Below are 26,390 nucleotides of genomic sequence, written 5' to 3'. Positions count from 1 at the left end.
GATGAGTAATATGGAGCTAACTACATGTTTAAGAACAAAGGAAGCAATGAAAAGGCATGTAATGATAATTACAATTATACAACAAGAATTGTTGTGCGTATAGGATATAGCTGTACTAAGCAACATCTTTGTTAATATTTAGCAAAATATACATAGAACCAATCACACCAGACTACAGCTGGCAAGTCATGAGAATCAGGCTTCGATAATCACACTGTACTGAGTATCAGGACTCGTATATAGGACACCTCTTTCCTTAGAAATACAGGCATGAAGCTAAGATAGATTTGAAATGACTGAAGAAAATTTTCTATTGCTTTTAAATGCAAAACCATAGCCAATGTTATCACATTAGCAGCCACAGCCTGCTCATTATTTCCCTAAAATTAAAAGAAAAAAAAAGCAATTGCTGATCACAGTACTGTCTTGAATTCCATCACAAAGTCTGTAAAAATATCCTAAGGTTGTTTACAGGTGATTGTGGTGTCATACAAACCTCAACACTAACATGATATATAATATATACAGCATATATTATATATGTATATAAAATGTTAGAGAACTTTAGACAGGTGACATAAATGAGAACAGGAAATCAAGCTAGAAGGGGTAGCCCTAGTCAGCTCTATTGGTCATTTCAAGATCCTCTTACTCTTCAAGAAAATGAGAAATAGAGATTGTCAGTTGAAAGCTCTTGGTTCTTAAATGTTAGCAGCTAATTCATTTTTTAAAATTTATGTGAGTCAAAAACATCCTTTTTCAGACCAGTGACCTACAGTCTTCCACGTCTAGATTACTTTAATTTCTCACTTTATACCAAATAATATTACTTAGTATTCAGAATATTTTACTGTCTGTCATATCTAACATATTACCTTGTTTAATATTCACGATGACATTATCAGAGAACTAATATTATTCTCATTTTAGAGCCTAGTTAAAGTGAAAGGGAGTTGAGATAATTCCACAAGTCCCCCGGCTCTTCAGTGGTGGAGGAGGATTTCAAGTCCAGACAATGCTCCTGACCCAGACTTCCTTCACTTGCTTTAGCTGCTAGAGGGTTGTGCAAAGCAACATCAATTATTTGTGCTTTAGTTTAAATAGAGCAAAAAATAATTAATGGGTGTGAATATTCACTTCTGTCCTAGGAATTATAAATCATCTATTAAATACCACAAACAAAAACAACCTATATAATACATGAACATAAAGAAATACAGTCTTTCCACAATTCGTTTATTGTATGACACTATACATATTCTATCACCATTTTTCCACTTTGTTGCTGATACAACACAGAGAAGGAATGATGTATGGAAAATGATGAACTGTGTTTTATTGTCAGTTGTCTAGAATAGAAGGTGTTGGGCATACTGAGAGGATTACGGATAAATTGGGAAATGTTGCTGTATAACACCTCACTTTGCACGTTGCACTAAACAGCTATGGCGTAATTGGGTGGGGAAACGAGTCATAGTTTCTCCTGTTCAGAGGGTGGTACAAGGAATTACTACACCTAACAGTGGAAGAACTCCAGAAATGAAATTAGGAACATGATAATTATAATAAGGCCAAGCAATATTTCTAATTGTTAAGTTAGAACTAATGGTGACTTGTTAATATTCTAACAAATAAGTGAAATATTCTGTGGAAAATATGAACGCTGACTACATGATCTTACAATTTACTAATTTGGCTCTTTTAGCATTGTGCACAAGTAACTTCCATTGGGAAAAGCAGTTTCTCTTTGTACCATTCAGGGAAGTATCACAGTTGTGAAATTTGCTTTTTGATATGCAAGGAGTTTAGTCTTGGTACAGCAAACCAAACCAGATGTTGACATTTTACCCCTGGAAATTGTGTAAGCATTTGTCACTTGTTAAGTTACTTTGCTTTGTCCAAGTGCTTTGCAAGCCTTACCCCACCACTGTTAAGTTCTAGAAGCCCAGCCATTTCTTTCAAAGGCAAGATATCTCTTTTTCTATTAACCATCAAGAAAAAAATGTATAGGTAGGAGCTAGGAAATAATTACATCTTTGCTTTCTATGACTGAAATCCTCAAAAGGCACAATGTTCTAGAATACCTTGGCTGCTTCATTTAATAAAGTAGCTGTCCCATTCTCTTTCCATCTAAACTGCATCCAATGAGCAAAATACACTTTTTTCTGACTTTGCCCATATTGAGTATATTGTATGTTATAAGGTTAAATTTGTATTTTCCACTAAAAAAGGTTTTTTTTCTAAAGATATTACATTGATGCAAAAAATAAAGAATTTTATAAGCTCTTAACAAATGACATGTAAACTTTAATTCATGTTGTTTTAAAGTAGAAGTAAAGTTGGCATATCTTTTACAGCCAACCCTGTCATTTGATTAGACCCAAGTATTCAATTTGAATTGATTTGACCAAAGATTGCTTACTTTATAAGTATGTATCTAGGTTTTATAAGGTAGTGAAAGCATCTACATTTGTTAAGGTGTATAGCTTAACAAAGTTAATCTCTCACTGACTGTAGAAAAATTATGTTTCTAGAAATGTACACATAGTAAACTGGTCACACAAACAACTATATATCTTCATGATCAAAACCAATTTTTCATATATATATATGCACACACATATGTATATATGTACATATATATACATTCAAATTATCATTATTGATTCATCTAAAACCAAACAACATGTAATCATGACTTCACAATACCACACCAAAATAATATTTAACTCTTTGTAACTGACAATAACAATGGCAGTCTTGCTCTCATTTCCAGTCCCAAGTGAAATGGATTTCTATGCCTTCTAGAGATTTTTGGATACTTATTTATTTATCTATTTTGCAGCACTGGGAATGGAATCAGTCCCTACAAATACTTGGCAAATGTCCTACCACTGAGCCACACTCTTCGGCCCTGGACTTTTAATTTCTCTCTGAACAGTATGCAGGCAGTAGGACCTTAGGCAAATCATTTGCTCAGTAGAAGGGTAGGAACATTACTAAGACTGGTCTCTGTATTATTGGTACTTTATGATTCTGTAACAAAGAGTCAGTCCATTTTGAACGGAATACCTAAACCTGAGCAATGTATTTCCTCATGGTTTTGGAGGCTAGGAACTCCAAGATCAAGGGGCCAGCACCTGGTGAGAGCATCATCCTATGGAGAAAGGAGAAAGAAGGCCAGAGAGAGAGCAATGGAAGATCTCACAACTCCAAACTCTTTCTAATTGTCTTCAACCCATTTATGCAGCCCTCACAGTCAATTGCATCTCTCTAGTTACTACCTCCTGTTGCTGCTGTGTTAAGGAGTAAGTTTCCAGTTAGTCTTAGATTGTGAGTGACTCTAAGGTGCAGCCCAGGCTGGAATCACTGTTCTAGGATCTCAGGTTTATATTTACCTGTCATTTTTAAAATTCAGAAATATAGATTTATTTCCTGGCTTAGTCCCTAATTTTCTTCTAATTTCCAGACATGACTTTATGGTGAAGTGGGAAACTGCTGATGGTAATAAAAGCCCAAAGAAAGGAACTTTTGTTTTCAGATCTTAAGTTTGAACTCAGGTCCCTGAATTTGCTAGCCAGTGCTCCAGCACTTCAGCCACTTACCAACACCATTTTCTTTAGTTATTCTGCAGATAGGGTTCCACATTTTTTCCTGAGGCTGTCCTCAGACCTTGATCCTCCAATCTCTGCCTCCTGCACAGCTTTGATTACAGATATATGCCCCCCAAGCCTGGTTTGTTTGCTGAGGTGGGTTCTTGCTAACTTTTTGCCCAGGCTAGTCTCAAACTGTGATCCTCTCCTCTCTGTTTCCCATATAGCTTGTATTATAAATGTGTGCCACCAAGCCTGTTCCAAAGAAAGCAACTTTTCAACTTTGGGTATAGAATTTGTCATTAAGTATGAAAGACAATTCTGAAGTCTAATTATTTTTAACTTTTGAACTTCTGATATTTAAAATAGTCTCTTTCATGTCTTTGATCCAACCTTCAAATATGGCCAATATTGTGTGTGTGTGGTGTGTGTGTGAAAGAGAGTGAAAGACAGAGACAGAGAGATTTGGAAATAGAAAAATGGAAAGGACTCTAAAAGCCATCTGTACCACCACTATAGACAGTTGAGGATTTTAATATCTTGGGCATTAGGAGTCAGTTTGGCAACTGGGAGTCAACCTGTTTGTCAACTTATCAATCAGGCAGCCATAATGATTCTGTATAGTTACAGCCACTGCTAGGGATTTGGAGATAAAAGCAAAGCTAAACAAAACCCAGCAAAGGTGACTTGCCTCATCGTCTTGGGAGACATTTAAATACAATAACTTCGTCCTTGGCATTCCAATGTAATTTGTCTCATCCATTATATAACCAAGATAAAACTGCATTAATGCCTACAGTTGGCTTAATGCTAATATTTTAAATTCACTTAAGGTTAGTATTCCTTCACAAATGTTCTCTTTTGTAAGGTGCCTGAGCCTCTCTGGTGTATCCTGGTTTGCCTGGTGTTATATAGTTGGCTTATCCTGCTTACTACAACAGGAGGCTACTGGAGACAGGATTTATGCCCTGCTTCTGTTTGTACCTACAGATGAAGAACACAGCCTTGCACAAGGTAGGCTCTAAAATATCCATGGAATGAAATGCAGCATTTTGCATCTTTTTTTAAAAAATGAATACTGGACTCTCTCCATTAGAAAGGTAGGTGGAAGGGTGGGGAAGAAAAGAATAAGAGACAAATGGACATAACATTCTTTATAAAAGGACCCAAACTCTTTTTCTCATATTGATTCATAACTCTCCAACAATCAATTGTAATAAACTTTTCCAGTTTCCAGCTTAAAATGGGCATAATTTGTGTGGCTGGAACTTAATACTGATACTTACACACCTTGAACAATGTCGATGCTGTTAATGGACTTCAATAAACTTTTCTGCAGTTATTAAAAATCTCATATCTTCTTACCCAGAAGCAATTTTGAAAAAGGTTTTTAAATTCTGCCTTTGTATCAAATATTTATTATAAATTTGGAAATCAACAGTTGATTTAGAGGCAATTCCATTTAAATGCCTATGGCACTGAATTTCATTCCAAAGTATGAATAAATGACATATTTTTACTCACAGTCACCTTTCACTCCATTCTTGCTACACATTCCATCAGCATCTAGGCTCTGAGACTTTCATCGTTTTGTGAATAACACCAAGTGCAGCTTGATAATCTTTCTCACATCATTTAGACAAATACACACACACACACACACACACACACACACACACAGAAGAGAGGTAAGGGAATGAATGTAAGGAGATCAACTGCTTGATACATGCATTTTACACTATTAATTTTCAAGGTAATATCTGAAATGTCTATAAGTAATTATTTATAAGAAAAAATGTCAAATACATATCAGAATATTTGGATGTAGATATAAGATAAACAAATGTAGATCATTACAAAATTTTTATAAGGTCAAATTGTTGAAAAACACATTATAAAGGAGATAGATTTTACAGATGTAATAAAGAGGAAGCAATAATTTGTTTTTACTTCAAATAAGGATACATTATTATTATTTATTGTATTATTTTAGCAGAGCCATATATACTGCTTTTTTCCTCAATGAAATAAAGCCACTGAATGTTGTTTTTCTTCTATAATAGAAAATTGCTTATAGCACATTGTCAGTATAATTAAATGACTAAACACTAGCAGAAAGAATTCTTTGTTTATCCTACTTTATATACCAAAATAAAAAATACTGCTGTATAAGACATATGCATTATCAGGTTCTCCTGGAAATTTCTGCATAATGAGATTTTCACACAAAGATTTTAAAACTCTAGTCATATCAGCAGGTTTGGAGAACTAATGGAAAATGGGATTGATGCAATTATGTAGCACAATGGCAGGAAGCATGGCTTTTAAGAGAATCAGCTTAAAGAAGAAAGCCCAGTGGCAGGTACATTAAAGCTGTCAAAACCCTAAGCTAAAGATCTGCTCTCTGTGCCAGCTAAACCCCTGTCCGACTCCGGAAAGTAATTTTCTGAAGCCATGCCAAGCCCTTTGCTTGAAAATAACATCCTAATTGGTTTCTTCTAATAAAATTCCAAATGCTCTTTTGGTGATGATAATACACTCATTGTTTTATTTCAGCTTAATGTTCTGGTCTCTTGGAATGTTCTGAGTAGTACTGTTCAAGGAAAAGAAAAAAAAAGCCCATGTGTTTGAATTTATAAAGCGACAATCTGGCTGGATGGATGGACCCACAAAGCTGGAAACTTCTGATGCCAGAGAGACTGCTTCTATAAAGACTGTTATTTTAAAACTCAGATTCCTGTATAGTGGCAAGGAGACTCTAATCTCTTCCCACTTTTTCCATTATTAATACACAACTTGGATGTAAATACACAACTATTTTGTTTAGAGAATGGTTAAGGCTCTGTCCATTCACACAAATTAAATATCCAATAACTCTTTTCAAATTAAGAGATAATTTAAGTCATGAGATTTTGCTTTGGGTTGAATTGTGACAGTGACTATGTCTATAAGATGTTGGAGAAGTTATAAAAAGAGTTATAAGTAGAGTTTGATGAAGTTTCAATTTTCACTACACCATATCAAAACTTGCATCTTAAGTTTCTCGATTAAAAGTTTTTCAATTTAGTGAATTGAATGACATATAAATATACATATATATATATATCTTTATGGAGACTTATAAAAGTGTATATGTGTGTGTGATATATATAGTCTTAAATCTATTCCATAATAAAATTAAATAAAAATATTATGGCTTTTATGCAAGTCAATTTTGTAATTATTTTGCTACTACTCACTTATTCCACTAAAAAACTGGTCCCTGTGGTACCAATTACAGATGTGTTGGAATTGTTATTCTAGCATTTATATAAGGACTACATATAAATGCTCCTACTTAACTTATATAGGTAAGTTCAAGAAGTTTAGGGTGTTTAAATTCCCTTACCCTCAGTTTCTAACTTGTTAGAGCTCTCTTAAAATCACTAGACTTGTTATGCTTGTTACAAACTTCAGTAATGAATAAAGTACCTCACATAGCCTGCACCAAGTTATGTCTATTTACAAAAGTAAATCTCTCTTCTAGTCTAATTTTTGTGAAATGAATATTTTAGACAACAAAAACACATAAAGATTATACTTCATACTGTAAAATTGTGATGCTGCTCTCTCTTTGGCAATTGATGTTAAAAAGAGTAATACTAGCAACAGGGTTATAGGCTTCATTGGCTAGAAAAGTAGATGTAGAGAAGAAATTTAGATAATCTTTCAAATTGTGTGCCCCATTCACTCCCCTTATGTTCCTCATATATATGCTCAGGAGAGATTGCTTCCTTCTTTTTGACTGAATTTCAGTAAATCATTTTGTTCTAACACTAGCCTTTGGTAATGGGAGAGAGACATAAGTCACTAGAGTTTCTTGTCCTGGTCCTCAATCTTTTCGCACTAAACTATTACTACATAGCTAAGTGTTACAATTACATTTAAAGTGCTAAATTGTTTGCTGCATTCATCATTCAATTATTCTATAATTACAGATCTGTGGTTATTCCTAAGTACAGTAAAAATATAAATAGCACATTAAAATGATACCAAGAATACAACTTTCTTTCTGACCTAACAAGTTTTGTTATGTCACAACATAACAAGAAAATATACAATTAGGAAAGACTAAAACAGTGTTGAAGTTGATTTTTACTCATACGCTACCTGTGTGTGTGTGTGTGTGTGTGTGTGTGTGTGTGTTTATGTGTGAGTAGATGTATTATACTCAGGTACAAATCCCTTTTCCAGGATTCATTCTTTCTCTAGAAAGTGAAAATCTGTTAGCAAAGACGTCTTTCAAGGAAGAACTTAACAGATGCTTCTTTAGCACTGTTAATCCTACATAAAGTCTGACTTCTTCATGGATCACAAGTTGTCTCCTATAAAACTATATTGCTTTAACTGCTTTGGTCTATTAATTTCACATAGACTATAGACTTGACTTTGGCCATTACACTGTATATAAGATTGAGTATAAGAACAAACCTGCATCCAGACATTTTGAAAACAGCAGCTTTCGTGTGGGAGTAACTGGAGAATTAAATGGTAGAGTATTTCATATTTCACTATTAAGATTCTTACATACCAGCAAATGTTAAAGTTGAGCAAGGGAAGAGCATTTAGCACTCTTGCTGGCATCATTTCAAACCAGGACACACAAGATTGTAACAGTTATCTTCTGTCAAAGGCCAGATAGATGAGAGTGAGAGAGAGAGAGAGAGAGAGAGATGAGATAGATGAATATCCTAGGGATTGGCTAAGGGAAAAATGAATTCTGATGAACATATCACATTAAATTAACTTCTGACTACACTAGCTGTAACTTTGGAAAGCAAGACAAGAAAAGTACTGTAATTAATTTGCACAAATTAGAGAAGATAAACAAAAATAATGACTTGTTGATACTAATAGACTGCCTAAGTTTTTGAACAGATAATTTAAACCTAATGTGATGTCAAACAATTTAAAGTCTGCTATTGGTGATAGGGTGTAGATGTATGGTAGAGTGCTTACCTAGCACCTGTGAGGACCTGGATTTCACACCCAGCACTGGCAGGAAGTAAGGAGAGGAGGAAGGAGATAACCTGGAAATTCTTCAGAAGATAGAAAGTGTTCTGCCGAAGTAACATATTATCCTTGAGTGCTTGAAGGCATTGAATCACTACTGGAGAGGAAGGGAGACTGCAGGTAACTCTTTCTCATAAGCTCCACCTTAGACATGTAGAATGGACTTGCCATCTTCTCAGCTCAGCACACTGCTTTCTGTCCAGTGCCACCCTAAAATAGCACATGCCTCAGCACTGAGCTGGGCCTCTTGGTGCCTTTCCTGCCAACTCATACTCTGTGCTAGCAAAAGTCTCACCTTTCTGTTCCTTAATTTTAAATTTGTTTTCTTTGGCAAAAGAAGTCCTCGGTTATAGATAAATGAAAATGCAGAAGACAAAGAGGAGTGCTGGAATTTGCCTAAACCTTGCAACTCTCTCTCCTAATACTTTTATGCTTCATTTTTTTCACAGTAGCAGAACTGAAACAAAAATGATGGTTCTCTTATTTTTCCTTATATAAAAGGTATTTAGAAATGGAATTATTGAGTGTGTTTCAGTGTTATATTTAGGTAATGCTACAATGGTGTTCATGAAAAAGTACACTTTAGTCACTTCAAGAGAAAGTGTAGGCTGCACTGAACATATAGGGCTACACCTTGAAAAAATGGCATAGTGGAGTGATGAGAGTGAATGATAAATTCTTCTGCAGTTTGCTGCACTTGAAGTGAGACTTGCTCCTACAGCCCCAAGAGACATCACCTATAGAAAAAAATGATCATGCTCCAGGGGATGAATTCCCCCAGCCCCACGTTAATGAATTATAAATTGAAGGAAGAATTGCAACGGCATCTAAAATGAGTTTTACTTTCTTATTTTCAGTAAGACTTGATGTTATAAGAGAAAAGTAAAACTCTGCTGTGACTCTTTTTTCTTTTTTCTGGCTTTTTAAAGATGTTTTTAAAATTCTTTTTTTAATTGACACATGATTGTACATATTTATGAGATACGGTTTGATAATTAAATGTATGTTTCCAATGTGTCGTGATCAAATCAGAAAAGCTAGCATTTCTATCTCCTTAAATATTTGTCATTTATCATTTGTTTTATTAATGCTTTTGGTTTTTGTTTTGTGTTGTGTGTGCTTGGGATTAAACCCAAGGCCTCAGGCAACACACACTCTACCACTGAGTTACATCCCCAGCCCTATCACTTTCTTGTGTTGAGATGCTTCAAATGCCTCTCTTCTAGTTATTTTTTTAATAAACTATGTAGTAAGTTGTTGTAAACTATAGTTTATAGAACATTAGAACTTTTTCTTCCTATGTAACTATATTTTGGTACCCCTTATTCAGACCAGACTCTCTCTAAACACCTTCCCTTTACTAATCACTATGGACTACAGTTCTAGTCTGCTGTGACATGATAAAGTGAGATATAAAATATCTTCTTGAGAAAATATTTTCTCTTAATTTTGATTTTTGTGGATTTTACAACTAATTCTATCACTGTTTTGTTCTGGCTCTGTTGTCTGATAACTGATATTTTTAATCTTGCTACTTTTCATCTCTACAACTTCAGGCAAATTACTTAAATCATCTGTGTCTCCATGTTGAGGATAAAAAAAACACCTAATCCACAGTGTTGTTAGAGAATTAAGTGAAGTAACATGAGCTATGTAGGTTAGTGTCTAACACAAAGGCAATGTTCATGTTAGTTATTACTATAGTGAATATAAATTAATTACCAAAATATTTTAGAAACACAGAAGATAAAACAGTGGTATATATCTGTGAAGGACAGAAACATACAAATTTTTGGTTCTAGGTATATTTTTCTAAACAAAAATTACAAATAAACTTTGTGCAAAATACAGTTTTATAAATATATGTGAACATACCAACATATATAGTCAATATGTGAACAAATTTAAACTACCTAGTATCACATTAGCCATTTTCATTTGATAAGGAGCCTGAACTAACTAAAATAAATGTGTACATGTGTCTGTGGCAATTCTACGGAGTATGACACATTTCCTTCATGAATTACTTCAATTGGGTGACTGAATAATCATAACACATAAGCTCAATCTTCAGACCTCAAAGCATGGAAACATTCCTTCTTTGTTCCCAATTGTGAGAACCTTGAACCTTTGCACTGGCTTAACATCCTAATATTTTTTTGGCAACAGAATAAAGCTTAATAGATTCTTATTCACCTAGAATAAAAATTACTTTTTTTATAACAGGAAGATAAAATTTCTAAATTTTTATAAAAGTTTCTAATGCAGCTCCACAGAACATCATTATAATACATTTCTATCCTAATATTCCCCAAGAAAATTCTTTGCAATACCTGAAATAAAACTTCTTTCTTCCAATTCAAGTCTGTGAAAGAGATTTTGTTTTACTTTGCTTACCAGAATCCTATAGCAACGTATGTTATAAGGGAAAATAGACTACACTTCTTTGCAAGTTTTCTCATATGTAATTGTATCTTATGACAGTTTTTAACTTACTGCTTTACCTCACAAATATAGAGTTACTCTATTCTAGACTCTGCTTTAGGTTATATCCAACTCATACTTGCATTCATCAATCCCTTAATGAGTGCAATGGCACTGCCACAGAGGAAGAGTACAAAGAGCTTTTTGTTTACACAGCACCTCTTCTTGAGTTTGGGTTTATTAAAACATGTAGGTGATATTCAAGATATTTAAGTGACATTCAAGAGAATCATTGTAAGAGGACTTGAAAGAAACTACAGCAACACAAGTTTTTCTGAAAACTAAGTATTTCAGAAGTTTAATACAACTAGAATAAACATTCTCCAAGATTATTGGAGACATCAAGAACAATTGGCTTTATTTTTATCTCTTGGGCAACCACTAGACAAACTATGTTTAACAAATGTGCCTTGTAATGTTGATGCTACCAGAGTTCATAAAGAACTTTATTTATTGTTCAATAACAATTCATCAGCTTTTGGGTTGAACTCACTAGTTCTCAGGGATCCTTTTATTTCTTACTTAATTAACTGTCTTACCAAATGAGTCAGACATTATAAGACAAACGATGTTTAATTTTCTTTGATTTGAAATGAAATCGTCTTTTATTTGCACACTATCAATGACCTAGAGACTCTGATGACTTTATTAATGAAAAATTCAGCACCGAATGAAGGCAAAAAAAAAGGACAAAAAAAACAGATGAGAGAATTGATACATCTATGCAAGGGTAGCCCCATTCTTTTTGTACCTGTCTCCTAGTCAAAACTCACCTTCAGTCATTTAAGTATTTAAACTACCGTCATGCACATCTAAATGTAAATGTAAAACTTAATCTTGGGCTGGAAGATTGGCCATTGATAGTGAAGAAAAAAATTTACCAAAATAGTAGAAATTTCCATGGAATTTTTATCTTTGTCATTTTCCCTTTGAGTTTTAGGTAATTTAATTTAAACTGGTAGAAGGCACTTTCATAGTAGGATGTTTTACTGTTCTACTGAATACAAGCCAGAATAAATAGCAGTGTCACACAGTTGACTATTCTGCCATGCATTTTTAAAGTACCAAATGAATTTGTTTTGAGCTTTTATAGCTTCATAAGTGCTTTAAAATATTTTCATAATCACCTTGATAACTAAGAATGTTAAGCCAAAATAAAATGTGAACATAAAGCCAAAGACTGCTTAGTGAAGTCATCGTCAGACTGCATGATGTCTGGGATGCTCAGTGCACTTTAGTTTTATCCTATATACTGTAGGATATTACACTTTAGATATGAAGTACATAAATAAATAGTTATTCATCAGGATTACCTTTTTTGAAAAATAGCACTTGATAATTCAAATGTTTATATGATAAAACTGCCACATGACTGAATTATTTCTTTGGTAACAGAGACAGAACCACTATGCCATCTTGGATAAGGTAATTTAAGACTGTTGTCACCCAGTCTTAAAACACAAAATATGAAGCAAAATATAAATTTTCTTATGTTGGTGACTTAATAATAAATAAGCTCACATAAAACTCACTAATCTGAACATTAAATATCAATTAAAAGTCCATTAATTGCTTCACATAGAAAGTATCCCAAAGAGCAAATACTTTTGGTGAGTTACAATGTACTCACCTTAGATATAGAAAAAATCCATTATTTAAAAATCATTTCGTTGGGTATATGTAGATAGTATATATTTGATATTTATATGGATGCATTTATATTTTACTTATTTAGGAGTTAGGCTATCCCATATGCCCTTCTTCCTGGTATTTCATGTCATCCTAACTGCTTCACAAATAGCAAGAAAATAGTTTTCCAATTAATAATTTCTAAAGCCATGACAGTCATAAATAAACCAAGATGTTTGAATTCTTATTAGTCATCATGATTTGAATCTTTGGGAAAATGGTGCATTTGAGGCAATAAATACATTAAAGATCTAACGTACCTAGGCAGCTAGCACATACAGATCACAATAGCACTGAGGATTAAGACAACCTCCTTAGCAGGTCTCCAATCAAGGTCCTATAGGAAAAGCTTGAGTATATGTGAACCCCCTTCCTTCTAATATTGGAAACTTGACTTATAATCAAGACATGCAGGAATACTATTAGGAAGAAAATAGAGTAATTAGGAAGAGGTTTGGATACTAGCTGGAAAGGATTAATATAAAAATTCAGTTCTCAAGTCACATTGAATCTTTGGTGTATAATGTAGGAAAAGTTTAGAGATAGAATTTTAAAACATGACCACTAGCTATGTACCAGGGGATGGATCTGTATTCACTAGTGTAGAAAATACATGTCTATTTAAATATATCTTAATAATTTCCTAAAAATTTCTTAGAAACCTTAGAGAGTCTAACATTTTCCCCACTTAATTATAACTACATTTTGATGGTATTTACATTTTGATGGTATTTTTCACTATATAAAAAGATAAAAGTGTCACATACACAGAATGTATATGTGACAGAGTAAAGATTATTACCAGGAATAATCAGATACTTCATAATGGAAAGGTAGTCAATTCATTGGGAGGTGTTAACACTTCAAAATATGTCAGTATGTGCAAACTGACAGAACTTGAAGGAGAACTAAATCTATAACCACAGTCGGAGAGTCCCACCTCTTCTTTCAGTAACTGATGGGACATGTTGATAGAAAATCAGTGAGGGTGTAAAAATTATTAACCAACTAGATCTAACTGTTATTGACCGAGCACTTGAACAATAAAAGCAGAATATACCTTCTTTCCAATATAGACTACATTCTATGTAATGAAATAACTTTAAAGAAATTTTAAATAATTGTAACTGCACAATATAAGTTCTGCACCAGAGGTCAGTAACAGAGAAATCTATAAAAATGCCAAACTGTTCACAAACTACCAACACATTTCTAAATAATGCATAGGTTTTAAAAAAAGAAAATAACACGGCAATTAGAAAATACTGGAGTGACTGGAAATCAAAATTCCTTTTATCAAAATTTGTGATGGACTGGTAAAGCAGATTTTGGGGAATGTCTATGCAGTGAATAGTTATGTTAGAAGAAAGGTCTAAAATCAATGACCTAAGTTTCCACTCAAAGAAATTATAAAGGAAGAGAAAATTAAACATGAATTGTGAATAAATCAGGGAATAATTAATTTTAGAATGAATCAATGAAATTTAAATGAAAATGTGGAAAAAATTAACAAAATCAAAAGCTGATTATTTGAAGAGATTGATAAAATGGATAAACCTATATCCAGATTAATCAAGACATAAAGGGTAGTTGTAAGTTTTCAATATCAGAAATGAAATAAGACATTACTACAGATCCTATAGTAAAGATAACAAGGAAATATTGTGAGTAGCTTTATTTTAATAAAGATTTTAGATTCACAATCTGAATTACTAGCTGAAAAAGTAATTTTAGTATTCATTGAACAATTCACTACATCTAAAAAATAGAAATAATATTTAACATACTTAACTCAGTAAGCATGGTCTATATCAATTCGAATATAGATAATGTTTTATTTGCACTTCTGAGATTTGCTTCAAAGATAACATGCAACTGATATATTTTATCACATTATGGAGTACTTATTCCATATTATGGAGTACTTACATATTATTTTGTAAGATAATATGTGCTAGAGTATCTCCTAAATAAAGGCTGAATCTTTGAATAATGCTTTCCCTAGATAATAACAGGAAAGCAAGACTTGCCTACTGAATATAGGTAGTCCTCTCTTTTCTTTTGATCTGTTTAGATGATAAAGACATTTTGTAGAAAAAAAATGCAATGTCAATAATACTAGGAAGTTTGAATCTCTCAATCTGTTGAATTTTTCTTCAACAAAAATTCAACTTAAAAAGTAACCTAAACTTCAAGTTAAAAGCAACTTAAAAATGACGTTTTTATTCATTTGGAGAACTATTTTGCATAAAATCACAAAATATCTTTTGGAAGACACAGTTTTCTTAACATGAAAGATTAAGCTAGAATAAATGTATACAATTAATATCATGTGACATAAGTTCTCACATAGGACTGATGACCATCTGTATGACCTTGCACTGGATAGCATGGACAGCAAATCTGTAAATCATTTCTGAAATGTTATCACTCCATCAATCCATTACAAGAAGAAGGGATGGAATGTGGACAAAGAAAAGAAGACGTTTCTTCTCTAACACACCTTTAATTTGACAGCAATGATTACTTGAACTTCAAGTAAGGCAAGAATGAACAGATTCTTCTAAAGTTCCACCCAGAAAGAGACAGGAAGAGGACCAAAGTTATAGAGTTCAAAGATTTCAAGGTAAAAGAGCCAATAGGCAATGTAATTAAAAGTGAATACAAAGATCCATAGAGATATAAAAGAAGTGATATAATTGACTTCTGACTGATGAAATTTGAAATTACTTGAATTTCCTCAAAACATCTTCCAAATTCTGGTTTTTGGTTGAAAAACAATGATATAAATTTGAAATACAAAAATAAAAAGCATACATCTTATGTCTTTAAATAAATATGTATTCCTATACCTATCAACTCTGTATATAACTTTATATTCTAATGTCAAGAGAGGCCATTTCAGAGGAACCTTAGTAACTTGTTCAGTGTGATACTAAAATAAGTCATCATTTGATTAAAAGAAGCATTAAATAGTTAGAAATTTGGAACTGTCATCTTAAACAGGGGCACTGTGAAATCTCTTTAAGAAAATGATCTTGAAATTTGTACGTTTTAACAATTGTTTTTGCCAAAGGTATTTTTTTCCCATGATACTTTGCTTAATAGAAACTTTAAAAAACATTGTTTAGAAATTGCAGAATTTTATTGAAAATATTCTTCCTGTTAATATACCTCTTTAAAACAGTGATACCCTACTTCTGTAATTATTTAACAGTAACTCTCTTGGGAAGGACTAAATGTCAGGAACTATAGAACTTTCAGATCAGTAACTTATATCATAATGTACATAAGCCTTAAACTTAGGTGAATTTTGCTTTGCAAGTATATGTTTTGAGTTTTCATTTGAGAGCAGTTAGAATATTAGACATGTAGTATTTGATACATTATTGTAACTTCCAGTCACTGCACTACATAGTATTGAAGCTTGGTTCTAAAAGATTTTAGTACTTCATTTTCTTCTGTAAAATACAAATTTTAATTGTCTTTCAAATGTAGACTTGCTTGCTCACTTGTGACTGGTGACTCACTTGTTGCTAATAGTTACATTAAAAATTTGGAGCTACTTTTGATGTAATAGAAGAGCGAGCAGGTTTACACACCGAATCTATTAGAGGACTCCATCTCTCTGCATACTAGGAGAAATGTAGAAAACAGGAAATCACAGGGCTTCTTAAGGCCTTTTCTTATTCTTATTTGATTAGATATCACATAGGTTCTAAATTTGGGGAAATAAGTGTGAGCACACTATAAGATGACTTACTAATTCAGAACAAAAGGACATTCCAGAGGAGGACTTTTTTGATTCTTCACAACTTCACTGCATAGCTATGGTTTTAGTGGGAATGCCTGGTGTGTAGACTAAGGAAACAATTAGAAGCTCACACTGGGTTCTAAATATGGCTCCTTCAGTGCTTATGATGACCTTGAGGAAAGCTCTTGGTAACTTAAAAAGAAAGGAAAAGAAAGACAGCTATTAAACTGATAAGTGTCAGTCACAGTGCTATTTGAACATGGAGATAACAGCATTTCAGAGACAGCTGCCATAGGAAAGTCTGGAAGTACACTCTATCAAAGGAAAGTAAAAGTATGTGCAATGACACTGAAGTTCATGTAGAGATGAAAAACATAATTAAATATAAATTATATGAATGGCAAGATGAGGTACTTTATCAATTTATTTGACCTGTCCAGTTAATATGGGTTACTTTACTGACTTAAGTCTCTGTAAGTCATTTGAATAATATTGTTGAAAGTTCATGCACACATTTGGTAAGCGATTCCTTCAGATGACCTTATGATATTTATGAATATAAAAATTTGAAATTGTACCCTTTTCCCTAAGCTTCTGAAGACATTTGTATACAACAATAATCAAAAGCATATTTCCAATTATTTTTAGTCATGTTTTGATTCATTAGAACAGTATGCCAACTGCAGGAAATCCTTGTGGAAACAGAAGAAACACCATTAGAATAGCACATGGATTAGCTAGTTTTGAGAGTAATGCCTGAAATTTATTGAGAGAATTGTTCAGAAAATTAACTGATAAAACTCTGCTGTAGAGAACTGGCAGAAGAGGAATGTTTCTCAACAGAGCCAGGTGAACAGCAACACCAAAGATGTTCAGCTTAGAGCTCTTCATTACCTCCCCAGAAACACACATGCAAACACCATCAAGCATTTTCATAAACATGACCTCAAATGCAACAGATAGGTTTTTGTCTATTAACTGATAACTTGACATAGCTATGTCATCTGAAAAACACCCCAGTAATACTTTTTAAATGAATCCTCAGTAATATTTTGCTCTCTTCAATAATTTTTGAATCTTGATAAGGGAGAAAAATAAGACTTTAAATAACATTTTCACAGAATTTTTTTTATCAACTCTCTTACCATCAAATGTTAAATAAACTCTTGCTTGGGGCTGGGAAGATCCTTTTACACAGATAGTACAAATAAATACTCCAACCAACATGCATGTTGCTCGGAATGCCATTCTTCAGATTTGAAGGGTAATACACCAGAGAAAATACCTTGAAAGGAGAGATAAAAATTTGTGGTTGCTTATTTCACATTTTAGGTGTACAGAAATACAGCAACAACAACCCATTCACAAAAGATGCATCTGAACTCTTGCAGCAATGCAAACAGTAGGAGGTGCTGTGACTTTGCTTCTCATATGCGAAAATTTTTATTTATTTGGGTCTGGAATCTTTGCAATAAGAGAACTGTTTCATCTTCCAGAAAAAAAAAAATGCTAACATCAAAGCAGAGCAAAGCAAGTTAAAATATATTGATTCCCAATGGAAAACCCAATATTGTAACTGATCTTCTCTCTAAAATTCCATTCCATTTAAAAATGACTTGAGAGTGGTAGCAACAGATTATTGCTCCCCACAAATGCAGTAGCAGAGAAATCCCACATGAATGCTCGTGTGTGCCCACTGACTTCCATACTCATTAGATCTTTTGGAGTACTTATCCCTAAAATGGTGTTTCTATACATAAATCTTTGTCTGCTCAATACTTGCTTACTAAAATCACTTGAATCAGTTATTTGCCAATTGATTCAGATTATGATGCAGCTGTTAAATGATGCAGCTGAGGTAACCGTGGACTTGTGCCAAATTCAAACCAATGACCTAGTGGTGAGTAATCCAGTGAGCCTTGTATCCACCAATGCACATTTTACATCAATCAAACAGAAAGCAGCTGTCAAAATTCCAAAAGATAAATCAAAGAGACAATTATTACTGCTTAAAACTATAGCTATAAAATTGATACATGCTATTAACTAATGTCTGAATATGAAGGAAGATCAGGTGATGTATTGAGGCAAAACTGAAGGAGAACTAACTAGTGGCCACACTATGCAAAATAAGCATGGTACCATAAAAGAAATTCCATCATTTTGCATAATGTACTGAAATGGTACATTAAAATGACACAAGAATTTAATCTAGAAATGTATTTACACAGGTAACGATACTGATCTTCAATATTATATGGTTCTTTACATTGAGTATATCATTTCTATTCAATAAAGAAGTGCTGTTAAAAATTGAAAAGGCTGCTTCATTAATACAGAAGAAAAAGAGCAAGTAAGCTAAACGTGCAATCTTAACCAAAAATAAGTTGCGTTCATAGGTAGTGCACATGCTATGAGAGTTAGAAATGAAAATGCTTCTTGTACCACACAGATGGAGGAAACCCGAGGAATGTTTGTGTTGGTAATTTTCAAAAGAAACAGTCTCTTCCTGCTTCCACAACCTCTTCACCCTGTCATCCCTAAATTAACTTAGAATAAAATGGACTTTATGGGTAACTTTCCCTTAGTAATTTGCCCCTTGGATTTGTTGACTTTTTAGTTAGAGGTCCCCTTCCCCTCCCCCAAAGCCTCCAAAACCTATCAATATGCTCAACCCAAGTCTGTTTACTAGCCTAATGATATTTACACGTTTTTCCTATATTGCTATTACCGGTATGTAACCTGTTATGTCTCCCCCAAAGGGACATGTGCCACAAATTGCAAAGAATAATATTGTGGATAAAATGACAGATCAAATGTTCTGTTCTACAGAACAATCACAGTATCACCTAGTGAGGAGAGGGGAAGGCCAAGTGTCTGCACTTCTCCCCCCACCCCCATTAGCTTACAGCTTCTTCCCTTTCACTCACACAGTTAGAGTGGCGCTTCGTGTTTTCACTTCTACTGATCGCTAACTAGTAATTTCTAAGAATCCTTTCATGTCCTGGAGACCAATTTTGCCCTAGAAGGCATCCTAATACCCAACTTTAAACTCTCCGCAGGTGTCACAGCTTAAAGAAACAACTCCAGCAGGGCTCTCAGCACCAGGAACCCTTTCCTGACAAACCGCGTGGGCTCCTAAGAAAATGCCCAGACGAGCACACCGACGTATGAAAAGTCAACACATAGATCAAAAAAGTTCTACGTTGCTAATTCTGTAATGCTGAAAAAAAAAAAAAAAACGAATCCAGCTTACCGAGGTTGGAAGCAATCAGAGCCGCAAAGTCATCAATTTGCTACCGGGTTGGATCCACCAATCTCCTCTAGTCCTTTTCCCAGAAAAGCTTAATTTCCAGTGAGTCCGAGCCAGCGTGTGGGGAAAAGCTTTCCTCCCTCCGGGTCCTGGAGTTTCTTTGTAAAGGAATCCTCACGCTGCAGTGCCGCGGCACCCGGAGCCGGTCTCCGCGTCGCGCGATCCAGCACCTCGCAGTGAATGGCAAGTGGCCGGCGCGGGGGGCGAGCGCTCGGGTGTCCGGTTACAGCGACGCGGCGCGCGGCTGGGGCAGCCCGGGCGCACCGCCCAGCCGGCTCGCAGCACCCGCCCTGCGCAGCGGCCGCATCTCCACCAGCCCCGAGGCCCCACCCAGAGGGTGGCGGGGAGCCGAGGGCGGACCCCGAGCGCAGCTGCCCTGTCCTCCCGCGCCGCCGGCTGCAGGACCGGCCCTGCTCGCTTCTTCTGCAGCCCACCGGGCAGTGTAAGCAACTTGCACCGTGCGCTCCAAGGTTTTGTTACCGCCGCTCTTGGAAAGCACACGGGCTTTGCTTGGTTGTAAATATCAAAGTGCAAAGCAGTTTTTTGCCAGAGAAGGATGACTGCATCCTTTTAAGGCAAAGAGTTGCGTTTTTAAAAGGGCACCAGTCTTGTCCTTATCCTGTAGCAAATTTTCTAAAGCCAGTGGGAGATAAACCTACAATCTTGTCTCAGAAGTTTAGCCTTTTTAGGGATGTCGTTTTCTATTGCGTTTCCTTAATGTCCCAAAGGCAATAATTCTGTTGATTTCTCATATTGAATCATATCCAGTACTTTCCCCTCCCCTGAACATAATTACAAGAAATTATTTCACATTTTTTTTTGAGGAATGCTGTTCTAAATGATGCCAACAGTTTAAGGCTTACAAATCGAATCATCAGGGGTGAATTTCCAACATTGCTTTAGGTATACTCGTTAAACTCTGCAAGTGCTTTTGATGTTTGGTGAAAATTATTTCTTTCAACCACAATGAACTGAATGGGGGTGGGGGGGGAGAACAGTTTTGTTCCACTTGTTCAAAATCACTGTGGGCAACAGTCCAGTAGATGTCACTGTATGGAGGGAGCGTTGAGTGTAATTTGCCCACCTTATACCTTACGATTTTCTTTTGATGAAATAAAACAGAATGGTATAGTTCCTATTAGTGGCACCACAGGAAACACCTCTGAGAATACAGAACATGGTTCAGTGGGACAGAGGAATGAAATCTTGAATAGGAGGGGTGATGACTGAGGAAAATCTTTCATGTGTCTACACACAGTCTCTTATGCCCAGTAGACATAAATAAACATGTCTGAGTCTTGCTGTATACTTGAGAAATGAAGGAATCAAGTCAAATAAGACTGTGCTTTTGAGTTCATGCTTGCAACAAAGCCACTTTATTTTGGTCATCTAAAATCAAACTTGCAGTTTCTCTGAGGTATGCCTGAAGTCCAAATGGTCAAAAAACCTATATAGATGTATCTCAAAAGAAAACACATGAATGGCTAAAAGATATATGAATATGCTCACATCACTAATAGTTAGAAATGTGCAAATTAAAACCATAATGAACTATCACCTCACACCTGTTGTAAGGCTATAATCAAAAAAGATAAAATGTAAGTGTTGGCCAGGATGCATGCACTGTGGTGAAAACTAGTACAACCATTATGGAACACTGTGAAAGTTACTTCACGATACTACCAATAGAATTACCTTGTAATCCAGCAGTCCCACTTCTGGGAATTTACCTGAAAGATGTGAAATCAGTATGTAGAAGAGATGTCAATATTCCCATGCACATGGCAGCAATATTCACCATAGCTAGGTTAGGGAACAGCCTAAGTGTCGATCATGACCATGGATGAATGGGTAAAGAAAATGTGGTACACATACGTACATTTATGTATGGAATATATAAATGTATGGAATACTATAGCATACAATTCTACTGTACGATAGAACACTATACAGACTTCTGCAGTCATCGTGCCAACATGATTGGAATTGGAGTATATCAAACTAAGTAAAATAGGCTTAAAATAAATAGGTAAATACCACATGTTCTCATTGTCTGTGCAGTCTGAAATAATTGGTCTCAAAGAATCAGCAGTATGGCAGTTAGCAGAAGCTGGGTAATAGAAATGGGGAGGTGACAGTCAATGGTCATAAAGTTTCAGTTAAACAGGTGCAATGTCTGACTTTAGAGATAATTTCATACATGGTGAATGTCACCAATGTCAATATCACTAAGAGAATAAGTTTCTAATGTTCTCATATTTGAGGCAATGGACATGTTAGCTAGCTTAAGTTAATCTTTCCACATCATATTAGAAATGATAACACTATATTTTCCCTATAAAGATATACAAGTATAATTTTTCAATATATAATGAAAAATGTCTACATGTACCTGCTTAAACATTCAAAAAATTAAGGATTCAAAAATAATATCTTAAGGACCATATTATCTTCAAGCTTATCTGTTTTTGAAAGAACTTTCCAAATGAACAGATGTGTTATTTCAAAAAAAATATATAGTAAACTGTTTTTGATGACTAATACAATAAAAATGTGAGCAGCTTCCAACAGAAATTTGTAAATGTAGATTTAGCCCATGAATCACCTGGCAGTATTAGAAACCAGACATAAATGTAAATGAGCACTATGCTTAATACTTCTGAAACTGATTCAGAGCTAGATTTTATGCTTTCTACTACTATCATGGTACACATATCTCATAGTACAGGGTAAGGAGAAAAGGTGAGGAAAAGTATGGAGGGCTTTAGGCTTATTTTTAAACATGATATATTTACAGGTAAAACACCAAAGCAAAATTCCCACTGAATAACAAACAGACACCTAAGCAATGAAGGACAGGAGTGTAAAACAGGTCACGTTAAAGGGAGGGCACTAGTTGGAGGGGGAGAGTAAATGAAGAGAGTAAAAGAGGGTGAATATAATTTATTCACTTTCTATACAACTATCAGTGTGGAACATTGAAACCTGTAGAAGTCATAGTGAGAAAGGGATGGGGTAGAAGGGAGAATAATGAAGGGGATGAACCAATTTGGGGTACACTACATCTATATATGGAAATGTCACAATATAGCCCCCTATGTAAGTATCATATGCTACCAAAGTGTTTTGGAAAAAACAAATGAAGGACATGAAGGTAAAACAGATCCTTCCTGGGGATTGGTACTAATAGGAGTGGGAACATAAAGAAAGGGTGAAGGAGGATGAATATGATAGAAGTATTTTGTATTCATGTATGAAAACAGAACAATGAATGCTGTTGAAATTGTTCTAAGAAGGTGGGGGAGAGGGAGTGAAGGAGAAGGATAGAGGAGGTGAATCTAGTAAGGCGTATTGTAAGCACTTATGTAAATATCACAATGTATCTCCCTGTACAACTATAATATGCTAATATAAGAAAAACACTGAAGGATCAAATAACAAGGAAACGTTAGCCTAAAAAAAGGAGAAAAAAGAGTGAAGCATTACAAAGAAAATGAGTGTGAACACTAGCAAATTATAAAATTCTCAATTGAGACTGTGAAGCCATTAGAAACTGATTAATCTACAAATCCATGTAAAGTAGGATTTTTTTATACATTATGTTTTTAAGTTTCAGGGAGCCAAGATAAAAATTAAAACACACAAGGTGAATGCATGGCAAATAGTATTTATGAGGGAGTAATTCCAAACTAGATTTTCAAAAACCTGGAGAATTAGTTCAGTCTTTCACACATACTCACAAGGTTTTGAGAATTATGACAAAGGGCTTAGATTTAATTACAGCCTCTGAAACTCATGCTGAGATTCCCTCTGTCTTGCCTGAATAAACTTTTTTTCAACATGCTCCTGGGAGTTAATGGTATTTGCTTAGTCCTGCGACATTTACAGTGAGCCACACCTCAAAATGAGTCATGAAAATACTGATAGACATTAGCTGAGACAGATTGAAACACAAGGAAACAATCAGTACTCATGCTTACCTGGAATGTAGGCCACATAGTGAAAATTTTAGAGTGGCATTGAGTGTACCAGAAAATCTTATTTCTGCCCCCATGGTCCCAAACTGCTTAGAAGCCTAAACACCTTAACAAAACAGGGCTTATCTGAGAGAGAGTTGTAAGCCGGATTTCTTTTTCAGATTGTGGTCTTTGTCCTTACAGGTGGAAAATAACATGAACTAATTGAGAAAGTCAGTTTAGGAAAGGGGACACAAGTTGGATCAGTAGGAACAATAATAGGCTTCTAATTATAAATTCTTTCCCCACTGAAATGTCTTGGGAAAAAATATCCAACTTAGAATACTGAGGAGCACTGTATCTTTCCAAAAGATGCTTTCAATGGTGGTTTACTTTGTCCACATCACCCTTCCTTCTCCTTAGACTACATTAGCAGTTTTGACACCAAGGTGGTCAAACAGGTCTGGTCTAGAAGTCTGTGTAAGGAACTGCTATCTGATAAGCTTTAATATCACCTCTTTCAAAATAAATCCTTATCATTGAAAGGGGTGAGTGTGTCTCCACTTTCATTCTTACTCCATTACTAATTTATATCCCTGACTCTCGATCTGTTTCTCTGTTGCTATGTACTAGACTCTATGCCTAATTGTAAGGTCTATGGCACTGAACAAAATAAGCTAGTGACAGTGATTTGCTCTGGAAAATGACACTGTCCAGAAAGAAAATTTTTATTGTTTGTCTTGTTATACCTTTGCCATTTGAAACCAGGTGCAGGTATATTATGAAATTTAAAATTTAAGTTTTTAATATTTCTTTACATATCTTTATATATCTCAAATATAGTAAAGTGCAATATTTCCAAACTCAACCAAAATAAGAGTATATTGCCTCTAATGGTTTTATATTATAGTGTTTCACTTGTAAAGTAGATCAGTAAACAGAATCTGTTAGTGATTTTGCTTTTTTTAGTTAAAAACTGTCATCTGTACATGACAAAAATGGTAAAAGACTATTGTGATCAGCTTTTCATCAAAAGGAGAAAAAGTAAACTCTGTTTTGTCCTTTTTGCAGTATTTTAGGTGACACCCCAGTGAGCGTAGAATATAGGTCTTTGGGATTAACTATATACAACTGCAGTGGCTCGGTACCCCACAGTTACTTAAAAATTAATGTTTCTTAGTTAAATATATGCACAGACACCACAGTCATACTCCTTTGAGAAAAGCTATCACTTTTATGGGTGTTTTATATCTACAGCTCTCCTCACCTGAGAGTGCAAAACCCTTTCCCATATCTATTCTCCTGAAGAGCCATGAGAGGCCTGTGTAAGTGGCTCTGATTGTTAGGTGTGTGTAATGAGGCTCAGAAATAATACAGAACTGGAGCATTGAATACAAGGTTGTTAGTTATGACTAATTAGCTCCCATCAGAATGGTCATAGGCCTTTTCTACCTAACTTTCAGATTTTACTACTTTTCTACTCTTCTTGAACTTTAAATAGTTGACTAAAAATGGAGTACTAAGTCACATAAACAATTTTAATATCCTAGTAGATACATTTTCATAGTGAATCTGACAGACTCAATTGTTTTCTCTACAGTGATTGCCAGACTATAGAGAGGGCTGTGCAGGACACATGAAAACTACCAAATACATACTGGAATTGATTTACTTTTAGTCGTGATAGCAAGTGCTTTGAGATTTCAAATGATGCTTAACAACTCTATTGAAAGATACACAATTTTTAACAAGCATGACAAAATTTAAGATCTAAACCTTTTGGAATACATTTCAATTAAATCTTTTTACTTGTTGTGTTGTATCCATTGCAGTGGGTTCATGGAAATTTCGATCAGAAATGTACCAGAAAGGGCAGAATGATTTAAACTCATTCTTTACCCTTAAACTCCTTCTGTATCAATGTCTTTTTTTTTTTTTGGTAGTATTGGAGTTTGAACCCAAGGCTTCACACTTGCTAGGAAGGCGCTCAACCACTTGAGCCACTCAACCAGCCCCCTGCTTTTTGTTTTTGTTTTTTTTTTTTCCTATGCTTTGACCATGCCATGTCTCCTCATACTTCTGTGGCTTTACACATGTTTTTTTCTCTCTTTCTCCCCAAGTCATCCTCCGAAAATTCCTCTCTTACTCATGAAAACTCATCTCTATATTGCCTCCATACATTCCTTTTCTATAATCCTAACCAAAACTTAAGTCCTGGATGTTATATAAAAGTTGTAACTATATTAGTTTTATGTCAAGTAGGTTTTTATTTTAATTTCCAATTATTTACCCTTTATTTTGAGTAATGCTTGATTTTCAGTTTTAATGTAAAATCTAAATTAAAACAACCACCTTTAGATTTATTGGTTACTTAAACACATTAATGGGATCACTTCTTGATTCCCATCACCTTGTTTGTCCCTCTGCTGTATAACTTAATGTTACAATGTTCTAATTATGTGATTTTTTTCCCCCAACTGTTTCAGAAAAGGACAAAGGAATCTTATATATTTGGTATCCAACAGCAAAGTCAAGCCTTGGCACACAAT

At 34.7% G+C, this 26,390-nt stretch overlaps 1 protein-coding gene across 1 annotated transcript in view; it reads right to left on the bottom strand.

Annotated features, from left to right (window-relative positions):
- Positions 1-20,141, bottom strand: part of Sema3c (semaphorin 3C) — a 149,112-nt gene extending 128,971 nt beyond the window's left edge. The window contains exons 1-2 of the mRNA XM_020178631.2: positions 19,829-20,141; positions 17,718-17,857 (exon numbers count right to left, since the gene is read on the bottom strand). Of these exons, the coding sequence (XP_020034220.2) occupies positions 17,718-17,820 (103 nt within the window). The 5' untranslated portion in view covers positions 17,821-17,857; positions 19,829-20,141. The remainder of the gene's footprint in view (positions 1-17,717; positions 17,858-19,828) is intronic.
- Positions 20,142-26,390: the final 6,249 nt, after the last annotated feature.

Source organism: Castor canadensis, chromosome 2 (genome assembly GCF_047511655.1).
Source record: "Castor canadensis chromosome 2, mCasCan1.hap1v2, whole genome shotgun sequence".
In the NCBI taxonomy this organism is placed as follows: domain Eukaryota; kingdom Metazoa; phylum Chordata; class Mammalia; order Rodentia; family Castoridae; genus Castor; species Castor canadensis.
The sequence above is the reverse complement of the archived record's forward strand: the minus strand, read 5'-3'. Positions and strand labels throughout refer to the sequence as shown.